Source organism: Chenopodium album, chromosome 3 (assembly GCF_948465745.1).
Source record: "Chenopodium album chromosome 3, dcCheAlbu1.1, whole genome shotgun sequence".
NCBI lineage: Eukaryota > Viridiplantae > Streptophyta > Magnoliopsida > Caryophyllales > Amaranthaceae > Chenopodium > Chenopodium album.
This window is the reverse complement of record NC_137836.1, coordinates 79343583-79355508: the sequence shown is the minus strand read 5'-3', so window position 1 is coordinate 79355508 and position 11926 is coordinate 79343583. Positions and strand designations below refer to the sequence as shown.

Below are 11926 nucleotides of genomic sequence, written 5' to 3'. Positions count from 1 at the left end.
GTTATTACATGTACTAATACCTTTTGAAACTATTACCATTTGTTCAATTCATTCTTAAACAATGCTTGTTGTGATTCATTCAATTTGTCTTATGACTTTTTATGCCATACTTTACTTAGAAGAAAGAAATATGATTTCTCGTTTTTTTTATCTTAGGATATATCTAGTCTATTGATCAATTAATTATCATGTGCTCGATTCTCTTGGAGCGTACAATAAAACTAATTATTTTATTTTTTAATTTTTAATATTCTTATTATTAAGGAGGACATTAAAAGGGATTTTCGCTCTTGGTAGTAGACAATTAGTTAAAATTATGATTTATCAACCATAATTATATTTTTGGATAGACAACATACTTTTTTTTTTAATTAAACACCAACTAGAACCATATACTCCGTACTGATTAACACATAATTCAAAATGACTATTTCATTATCACATAATTTTTAAATATTTTATACATGGTTTAGCATATTTATGTTTTAAATTTAAAAATTTTACTTACAAAACGAAATTATCTAGATGGTCTATATTGTTCTAATCACTATTTAATCATTTCCTATATTAAGAATCATACATTTTATTCATACAGGCTATTTTGCACAACTTTTCTCACTACATGCAAACAACTACCATCCATTGGTGTATATCATGCTACATTAACAATTTAACCTATAATTACATTTAATGATTCTCGTTGTTGTTGATAGTTCACATGATAACTACGTGAACTTTGGAAGTGAATTGAAACTTAGGATAAAAGCGTTATTAGGCTATGTCATTTACATGTCCGTGCTATGTTGTTGGTTTAGGGTCGTGCAATCAAACACAAAGAACCTATCAACCCCCAAAACAAACACACTTTACCTATCACATTAATCAACTTTTTTATGTGTCGAGTAGAGATCATAAAATTGGACGACCCTTTACATTATGTCTCATGCCCAACTCGAAAATAATAGCAGGCTAGTTATCCCATAACGATTTTTAAGATCGGGTTCGAGTTTTTAACTAAAATTGTATTATTAAACTTGCCCAACCCCGTTTTATTTTTGAATTGGATCGGACTAGACTAACGGGCCAGGCCATACTCGATCACCTTTAGTGCCAAGTCAAGCTAATCTATATCTATACTAGTATTTAAAAACAAAAACCATCAACCCTATAATGCCACATGTACATTTCATTTTTTTTTTCTCCAATGCCACATGTCACCTTATTTAATCTTTCTTTTTTTTAATATCTTTTCTCATATGAAAAAAAAACTTTAATTCAATACATATATGAATGATTGAATGTTGTTTGGTTCACTTTCCTCCAGTTTAATTTCTACTACAATTACATTCAATTTTCACTTCTTCTTCTCCTCTATAAACTATTCATTTGCCAATATAAATATATTAAAAAATAATTATTTATATAGTATACCTATAAATAAACCGTGCGTTGCACGGGCCAAAAGGCTAGTTTTTTTAAAAAAAAATCATCAAGTTCGTTGCAAAATTATCAAATTCATAATCTTTAGGTAAATTGGGTTGGCCTCTAATATTGTTGGTTCATCCCTAAAAAAAAAAAAAAAAGACCCGGATATAAATGGAATGACCCGAATAATAAAAATGGGTCAAGTAGTGATGATATAAAACCCCTAGGGTTTACCACTCCCAATCCCTCTTTTAAAGATAAACAAACAAAGGCCGCCTTCGCCTGAATCACTCTCATTTTCTCATCTCATCTCTCTCTTCCTCTCTCTTCTTCACTGAAGCTTCGAGCTTTTCTCGAGCATCATCGAAAATGGCGGCGAAGCTATTAACCCAGAAAGAAGCTGACATTCAGATGATGTTGGCTGCCGATGTTCATCTCGGCACCAAAAACTGTGATTTTCAGATGGAGCGTTACGTCTTCAAGCGCCGTTCTGATGGTAATTTATCCTTTTTTTCTCTCTTAATTTTGTTTGAATTTCTGGGTTTTATGTTTTTTGTTTGATGGTATATAATGTTAAATTTATTTTGAATTATTTTGAAAATAGATATGTTTTACATATAATGCATCTAAATGATGGGAAATTATTGATTATAATTGGAGATCTGTTAATGAGATTTTCTTCGCTGGTAATTCAAAGTTTCTAATGATTAATTGGTTTTCATGTTCATTCAAAATTTGGAATTTTTACGCTTTTAGCAATTCTGGGTTATTTGAGTTTATGTTGTTAATTGGTTTGATTGAAAATTTATGTTTTTTTTTTCATCGGGAATGTTTAATTAAGGATTAGGGTTTTCATATTAATAAAGGGATTAAGAGGAATTTCGTTTACATTGAATTTTTTATTGATTACAATTGTTCATGTGGAAATCTAGCATAATTATGGTACTGAGGTCTAAGATTATGAATGTGTGGAATGGTTGAATAGGAATTCACATCATCAACGTGGCTAAGACATGGGAAAAGCTTCAAATGGCTGCTAGGGTTATTGTTGCAATTGAAAACCCACAAGATATCATTGTTCAATCTGCTAGACCATATGGTCAGAGGGCTGTCCTCAAGTTTGCTCAGTACACCGGAGCTCACGCCATTGCCGGTAGGCATACTCCTGGTACATTCACTAACCAGCTGCAGACCTCTTTCTGCGAGCCCCGTCTGTTGATCCTTACTGACCCCAGGACTGATCATCAAGTAATTTGCGGAATTCTCTCAATTTTGTTTGATTTTATGATTTGGTTTATGTGTTTTGATCTGTATGTACTGATCGAATTATATTCGGGAACTTGTTTTCTCTGAACTCTGTGTCTTACAGCCTATTAAGGAAGCTGCCCTTGGTAACATCCCCACTATTGCCTTCTGTGACACTGATTCTCCCATGCGTTACGTGGACATTGGTATCCCTGCCAACAACAAAGGCAAGCACAGCATTGGTTGCTTATTCTGGCTCTTGGCTCGTATGGTATTGCAAATGCGTGGAACCCTCCGCCCAGGACAGCAATGGGACGTCATGGTACTTAAGCCCCTTTTCTTTAGCAACATGGATCTAGTCTTGAGATTACCTTGGTTTTACTTGCCCCTATTTGTTAATCATTGTTTGGCTGTTCTGTGCAGGTTGATCTATTTTTCTTCAGGGAGCCTGAAGAAACCAAGGACCAGGAAGAGGAAGAAGTTGCTCCTGTGGCTGACTTCGGGCAGATTGAATATGGTGGTGGTGCAATGACTGCTCTTGCTCCTTCTGATCAATGGGCATCACTTCAGGAATGGGGTGCTGCCCCCGAAGTTGCACCTGCTGCTCCTGTTGCAGATTGGACTGCTGCAGCTCCAGGTAATACAGTTACTTCAACTTACACTTGTGTGGAGATTAGACTAAATGTAATTGCTTAAATAAATATTGACAATCTTGATTGATTAAGTTCCTTGTACTTTTGCATGTATTACTTTTTTTTTGGGAATTTTATGCAACTATGGTGTAATTGATTTATGTTTATTATGCAGCTGCCGGTGATGGATGGGAAGAGGCTGTTGTACCCCCTGGAGCTCCTATTGTTACCCCAGATGCTCCACCAGCCACTGGTTGGGAGTAAGATTTGTCTTTTTGGGTTTTGAAATTTTGGTTTCAGAAACTGTTGGGAAAGCTAGACAATGGAGCTTTAGTTTTCAGTTGAGTTTAGATGTAGATGCTTAGTTGAAGGGGAAATTCTGTTTGTTTTACCCTCTATCTTTTGTTTTATTTTTCGACCAATTAACGGGATCTATAATTGTCAACAGATAGTGCTCTGTGTTATATTATTGTTCCAATGTTCAGCTTTGTTCCATGTTGTGTTATCGCATAGTAAATTGCTCTTTTCATAGTGATTGTTATGAGGACATGCTCTTTTGGTGATTCTATTCTGTGCATGTCCAAGTCTCCCAACTGTTTTGGTGTGTGCTGTTTCTGGTTTTTGTGATTGATTAAAAGTTGGTCGTTATGTCTTGGCATATTTAATCTGATTGATTCTTCCATTTCAATTATAAATGGTAGTGGTAGGCTGCCCCAAAATATACCATTGTCTTGCTTCACGAATCGCTTGGCATTAAATATCTCTACTACCTTTGTTTTTCAAGTGTCTTTTGTTTTCATGGCTGCATGCTATTTTCTGAACTGAATTTCAACGTATGAGACACTCAAGATGTACTTAGTATACTTAACCATCAATATCTTAGATTACATATTAACAAATTTTATCGACATCTCACTTGGCTATGTTTGTATCAATTTTGTGATAACTTAGTCTAGAAAAATTATAAAATGAAGCTGTTTGGATGTCATTATATCATTTAGTTGCACCGAAGAAAACTCATGTATAAGTATTTGAACATCAATGACAAAGTATAAATTATCTGAGGAAGAACAGTCTATGTATGCAAACATTAACCTGGCAAAAACAACATTATAATTCTAATTTTCTAAATGTGGCATCTGTGTTCCGCTATTTTTGCAACATAACTTCTAAATGCAACTGGGGTTTTCAAGATCTTCGTACTCCATAGCATTTCTCTGCAAGATTCATCCCTTCACCGGGGTAATGATGATGTCGTGATTATGTATTCATCCATGGGGAGGAATAAATGAATGATCCATATGTTGGCGAAATAAACCTTAGGGGCAGTACTGCTGTAGACGATGATGCCCAAAATAACGAGAATGTAATGCAATTGTTAATTGTTCCAGTACGTGAAACCTGAAATGTGCCTCTACTGATCTGTGTTTGTTTGGGTATGAAATGTGAAACAAGCCAAACATCTGGGTTTCTGATTAATTCAGATGCCAGTGCTGAACAATTGCGTTAGTTATGGGTGTGTCCCAAGAGTTGGACTTTAAATCCTGTGTTTTGACAAGTCAAGTATGTGACTTGAGTAATTGATATGAAATGTATAATACTGAGTACATAAAATCTGAGATGTTTCTATTCTGTCTTACTATTATACCTTCAATTTTGTATATCTATTATACCTTCAATTCTCTGTATTTGGAACTACAAACTGTGTATGCGGAACCAGGGTACAAAGATGCCTGCATAAGATGAATACCACTCCACACTTCACCAAACAATTGCTTCCTTCAATGGAAGATAGATCATCTCTTTCTACCAGGGCAATGACAAGATCATTGCGTTCTGCCGAGCTTTCCTCTGTTTCTACCAGGGCAATGACAAGAATTTGCGTTCTGCCGATCTTTCACAAAATTTTAAGGGCCTCAATGGTTAAAAGTTCAACAAGCGCTCGTTCTTGATTCAGACTAGACACATTACGATCCAGTAGGAAACTCGACCAAAGGAAACCTGCAAATATGATATGAACTTAGCACCCTTAATCTAATGTCCTTAGCAGCAGGTTCAAATCCCTTTTTTTTTTTTTTTTTTTTAATCATGAATTTCTGTCAAACATACCCTTCTTGCGAATCATGCTGAGGACTTCCAGGTGGTCCTGTCAAGCACTGATGACCAGCTTCATCAGCATCGCTTTCAAACAATAGCCTGTCAAAGTCGGAATAGATGCATGGATTACACCTGCAGATCACAATGGACATCAGTTTCCCTGATTGCTTGCAACTAAATCGAAAACATCAATCAACCACATTGCTTTCAAACCACAAATTTCGTGACCAGCCGGACATACTTACACACTCCTTAATTACTTGGCAAACTACTATCCAGTCTTTTCCTTTATCAAACTATGATTACCATTATACTTTATGAAAGGCAATATCTTTCCGAAGTAAATATTCAAAGAAAAAATTTATACGATACATGTTTAACATATCAAATAAACAAAAACTACAACACTTAACCTGGATATGTTATGCAAGTAGGTGTAATTCATCCATCCACACTTGTCAATCTGATCTGAATCTGTTTCGCAGGGAATCAATTCACCACCTTCAAATTCAGGTTTATAATGTCCCAAGAATCTGTGCAAACAACAACGCGCATAAGTTTTTCTTCTGCTAACTTATAGCATATGATCAAGCTAGTCTGCAGGGATATCCACAAATTACTTACAAATCAATAGCCTGTTGCTTAGCACCATCTGTGAAAGAATTACTGCAATGACGCTGAATGCTTTTCATGAACTCTTGAAATTGCGACGCCATTTTGTATTGACCCCTGATCTTGGAGAATATCTATCATATATGTAACATAAATATTAAATTGACATTTTACTGAAAAAGAACATAAGAAAGAGATGCAAATGAGGAATTATGTGATTCCAAGCATATATACCTTATGGTGCGCTGGAGACCCACCATATTGCCGGGAAAGGGCATCTCCGATGGCCTGATAAAGGTTCATCAAGTCACATGCTAAAGGGTCTTCAATGTTGAGCTGATCTTGGGATTCAATTATTCCTAAAGTATGCAACTGATGACCAAGCGAAACCAAGCCATACACATATTGAGCAAAATTAGTGCGATCTAAAGAGTCGAGGCAATTTACTCTTATGATCCCCTTCTGGTTACATATGTTGTTATTATCACTTGAGCTGATCCTACATTACAAATGGTGTAATTAACTCAGTTAATACACGCAAACAAACAAGACCCATCTATCAAACATGAAAAATGAAAGGACAAATTTTTATATATGGCTGGGCACACCATGTGGCCGGGGTTACTCAAGTTACTCGGTCAAGGGTTACTTGAGGGGTTCGGTCAGAGGTTACCTAAGGGGTTCGGTCAGGCGTTACTCGATTTACTTGGTCAGGGGTTTGTTACCCAGTCAGGAGTAACTCGAGTAAATCCAGTAACTCCGGCCACACAAGTATTTCTCGATATAGTTATAGTTGGTTTCAAAAGTTAATTTTGATTCTTAAAGTGGGGGATGAAAAAAGTTTTAAATTAAAGAGGTCAAGATTCTTGGCTTGGTATTTAATGTATAAAGCAAGACTTATATTGCAGAAAAAGTATGTTAGGGATAGAGATGTGAGATATCGGAAAATATATCATATAAGCATTATATTCCTAACAAAGTAGTGTATTTATATGTTACACAAGTATTCATCACAACATTTCATCAATTTTACCAAGGGATACAACATAATAGATTACATGAACTAACCCGATATGTGATGAGTCAAGTGAAGATTCATAGTTTACAGATTGAGCCATTTGACAAGAACAAGAAAAGATTCCAGTTTTACTTAGTGCATTTTCAGCAAAACCTTGAAGTTCTTTCAGTTCATCGGTTTTCTCACTGCAAAATAAAGTGAAGGTTTCATTAGATCAATGTAACTTGATACCATCTTACAAAAAATTAAAGAGAAGGAAGCAATATTACTCTCGAAAGGCTGCATCGAGGTCTAGGCTTACAAACTCCACTCGATCCTCAACATCCAACTTCTTATTAACGAAATCCACTGCTTCCTCGAATTTCTTATGCAAAAGATATTCGCGGTGGGTTTCTTTGGATGACTGCAATACAAGAGCCATCATAAGTACAATATATTCTCATGCAACAAGAAATACATGATGTCTATATATGAGTCATACTTAAAGCACCTTAATAAGATTCAGAATAATAATTGGCACTCCATATCTTATGCGCATATTGTGGAAATGAAGTTGTGTTGCATCATAGCAGTGGTTGCCTTCTGAAACTACATATACAAAGACGTTTTAGTCAAACTAGTGAATATTACGAGCCAAAAGTTAAATTATATACTACCTCTGTTACATATTAGTTGCAACTTTGGAATATATATTATGTCTCATAAATAATACCCAAAGTTACAACTAATATGTTACGGATGTAGTGTAACAATAGAACTTACGTAGGATATCAGGCTTTAGAGTAAATAATGACGACTTTTGTGACCAACAAAGAGGTATGGAAGCGCGATTTTGCACAATTGAAGTGATTTCAGTGGGGCGTTTGCCTTTAATACTTGGACAAACTATCTGCTCAATCTCGACATCATTTGCAGCTTGACCCTTTTCATTGACACCCCTTTTCTCATACCTAGGCCAGATTAAAGGAAAAAGAAGATCAAAAGTGTAAGAAGAAATAACAATAAGATATTAAAGTATCAATCAAGATGTGCATGCAAGCTAGCCCTTTAATCTATTGAATAACAAAGAGAACTAAAGTGGCAAGTTATAGTAATACATGAAATCAGTAGAACTTTGAGTGAAAGAGGGAACAATCTCTAATATATATAAAATCTTAAAATTAATTAAGTCTTGGCATGACATATATGAACAATATAAAACAAAAACCAAAGTTAAGGGCATGTTAACGTTTACTGAACTGAGAAGAACTGAACTAAATAAAGCTGAAATGAAAATTTTATGAGAGAAGGAATTTAGGGGCCTGTTCACATTTACTGAACTGAACTAATTGGAGCTGAACTGAACTGAACAGATTGGAGCTGAACTGAACTGAACTAAGCTGAAATGAATATTTATGAGAGAGGGAAATTAGGAGCTGAACTGATTGGAGCTGAAATCAAGTAAATGTGAATAGGCCCTAGGAGCTGAACTGAACGGAAATTAGGCTGAGGCGCTTATTGGCAATAATGAATGTAGATGGCACACTTGGTGGGCAAGGGTAAGCCATGGTAGAGGCCTGACCCCCACAACCCAACTCTAGAATCATTTTCATAATGAGCCCTGCCCCTTATTTTATTTCTGTTAAAGATTACTAACAAATATCTACTCTCTATAATTCAATGGTAAAATCCTAAGCATAATAATTTGCTCCAAGTGGACATTTTGACCCAAACTAAACTTTCACCAATATATTATATATACCTAATTTTTTTGACATTTATGTATTCAATACACATTTAGCATGAATAAATACATATGTGAAATTTTGAATGCACTACTAACCTAGTGCCTGCAAATTGACATGATCTTCTTGCAATAAGGGTTAAAATGAAATTCTTTCCACCAGTGCATAACTCAACCTGATACAAATGTATATGGTATATTATCGAGAAGCTTCCTCATATAAAATGTATAGAAAGTTTGAAAATGACGATAAAGAAACAAAATAATGATTTAGAAATTTGAAATTTTGTTTATAGGATTATTGTTATATTTATGGTTACCTGTTTGAAAAATCCATGTATTAGTGCAACAGTCCAAATAGTAGATTTGAGACTCTCCCTAATTTGATAACTTAAATATTCATTCCATACGAACATGTTATCATAAGAAAGTCTCGTTTCTTGACTATTTAGATTATGTTGTACCCTATTCATAAGAGGGTATGAGTAACTGAAAAAGAAATTATCCCTGATATCAACTAGCTGCAAGAGTTTCTTGTACCTGTTCAATACACATGAATTGTATTTCTTGTTAGAACGATATAACTTTTAACAAACAGAAAATATAGAAGTTAATATTCAAAATGACCAATGTACCTATTTTCTTTTGAAGAATTATACATGTACGTCAAAGCAGTAGATTGCGAGATTGAAATCATCCTATATTTAGATATAGAATATATCGGATGACCTAAAATATTTCCAACTTCTTTCCTCTCAGTTATGAGAAGGATATGATAAGATTTCACAAATTGGATGAAACCTAATCATTAAATGAGAGAAAATAATATAAGATTAAAAGGTATACGTGAAGAAGTAATTTTAATGTAAAAAAAATGATTTCTTTTGCATTTGTTTTGACTTACCTACAATACCGTAGTAATCGGTAACACATTTGAGGCCACGTATGGCGCCCAATAAACTCTTGCATGCCTCATATGAATAAGTTTTTGGATCTTCACAGAAAACAAGTTCAGAAGGTTTAGATCTGTCAATTTTTAACACCCTCCAATGCTCTCTTTTTGCATCTCTTCCAACCATATAGAAATCCTATTTCATAAAATCACAAAGAAATAATGTTACCATACAATAACAAGCTAAGAAATATTTTTCAATGCCACTAATCTGAACCTTGAATTGAATGTACTCACTTTAAACTTCCCTAATTCATTCAACAATGCACATCTAATATACCTAATTCACTTGAAAATCACTAGAATAATAGTGACATAACAGAAAAGAAAAAAACACATATACATTTTCATTTTCGCTGTGATTAACAATTTTTAAACAAACAAAATTAAAAAAGCACACATACATTCTCAATGTGATTCACAATAATTTTCATTAAAAAACGCTATATCTAGCCTCCATCTTCGTTTAGAGTACATTAGCACAAGCCACAAGGTTTAATAATTTAACATTCTACCACCCATTATTGAGTTTGGTACCACAGCTGGATGAATAAGTTTATGCTAATCAAAGATCATATCCTAATCACAGCAGGCTAATTCAACTATGACCCAACAAAAGACGACCATTAAAATAAATACTCTCATGATTAGTCCATTTAATATTAATGATCCTAAACATAAATTTTCTATCTCAATACTCAATTATAATCATGTACCATTAACAATATCAAATGTGCATAACAAAACACGATCATCATAGATAGTAAAAGTAGAATAAAGAAATCACCTTTATGGTTTCGTAAAGGGTGAATTTTTCCAAATAATAAGGAGGAGAGCTATTGCTGCTCTCACCTTGTTCAAGAACTATGTCGTTTAATCCATTATCAATATTTTTATTTTCTGACCCCATTTCTTCCAATTTACGAAACCTATAATTCACCTCTTCTTCACCCCTCTCTGATCCAACCATTAATCTGCGCCTGAAAACAACAACACAAAAAATCAATGAGGACGTCAAATTCCGGAATTTAATCAATACAATTGTAATTCATAAAAAATCACACAAAAACATCAAATGCTAAGCAATTGATAAAGAGGAGAACCCGAGGAGTGACATACGAAGATGATATGATATGATATTCGTCGAATCGAATCGAAGCGTCAGAGAGTATAGAATTGTTGTTGAGCACCTGAGGAGAAGAGAGGAGAGAAAAAGAGGGGGTGGAACTGGAAGGAGGAGACGAAATCAAAGCAAAAAAGAGTGAGGAGAGGCCGCCCACCAAAATACAATTGAACTAGCCTCACTTTAATACTAAGCTGTTTTTTGTTTTCTAATTTTTTTTTGGATATTTTCAAAATGTTCCCAAAATCCCAAAACTAGGTACAGTACCCCAACAAATAAAGTACCTTTCAGTTTTTTCTGTTTTCTAAAGACAAAAGGTAGTTACTAGTTTACTACTTACTACTGTGTTACTGTTGACCTAGTACTCAATAGTAAAGAGTCAATCCCTTTTTTTTGTTCATGTTTGTTACTCTCGTTTATTTTTTTTGGGTTTTTTTTTATGTTGCGAGTACAGGTTAATTACTCCTAGTTAACCTATTAATTAGTTAAGAAATAATGTTCATATTAATTCATACAATAATGCATGCAATTAAAATGCAACTAGTGTGTATTCTGGACGATGCCTCGGGTTGCTAGTTATGCAATTAAGATGCAATAATCGATATGACTCAAGTAAAGATAGGTAGATCTATACTTAATCTTACAATTATGTTGTTGACTTGATGAAAATGATCTAAATACAACGTAAAAGTTTTGAGGAATAAATTGTCATTTTAGGTATTTTGTGGTTTGATGGAAGAGGATGATTATGAATCTTTTCATTGATAATATGACAAAGATAGAAGAATATATAGTTAGGAGTGTATGCCTTTGATTATTGTTGTGGTAATTTTTTTATTTTTAGGAAAATCTGTGCACCTATATTTTTGCAAATTGTTGTCAAAAAAGAATTTCACCCAAAAAAAAACAAAGATAATTAGAAGAGTGACATTAAGCCTAATAATATGGGTAATGTAGGTAATTATACATTAATAATTCGTTATTATTGTAAAATTCGAAAATTTCAGCTTTATAAAAAAAAATTAATGCACTATTCAGAAAAAAAAAAAAAAAAATGCAAATGAGGGCCAAATCCAAAAGAAAACAGAAGTACAGAACC

General features: G+C 34.0%; 2 protein-coding genes across 2 annotated transcripts; one reads left to right on the top strand and one right to left on the bottom strand.

The window, feature by feature from the left end:
• The first annotated feature begins 1687 nt into the window (after positions 1-1687).
• On the top strand, positions 1688-3795 carry LOC145624378 (small ribosomal subunit protein uS2-like). Its single transcript, XM_081677401.1, has 5 exons — positions 1688-1921; positions 2411-2673; positions 2795-2992; positions 3094-3307; positions 3478-3795. Exons 1-5 carry the CDS (start codon positions 1795-1797, stop codon positions 3564-3566), a joined length of 891 nt encoding a protein of 296 aa, XP_081533527.1. The 5' UTR covers positions 1688-1794; the 3' UTR covers positions 3567-3795.
• A 1182-nt stretch (positions 3796-4977) lies between these two features.
• On the bottom strand, positions 4978-10674 carry LOC145625470 (phosphoinositide phosphatase SAC2-like). The gene is made up of 15 exons (XM_081678504.1): positions 10492-10674; positions 9657-9840; positions 9388-9553; positions 9073-9292; positions 8852-8928; positions 7792-7979; positions 7520-7617; positions 7299-7432; positions 7080-7214; positions 6246-6504; positions 6024-6145; positions 5813-5932; positions 5412-5531; positions 5274-5303; positions 4978-5188 (listed from the first exon to the last, which is right to left on the bottom strand). Exons 1-15 carry the CDS (start codon positions 10672-10674, stop codon positions 4978-4980), a joined length of 2247 nt encoding a protein of 748 aa, XP_081534630.1.
• Between the last annotated feature and the right edge of the window lie 1252 nt (positions 10675-11926).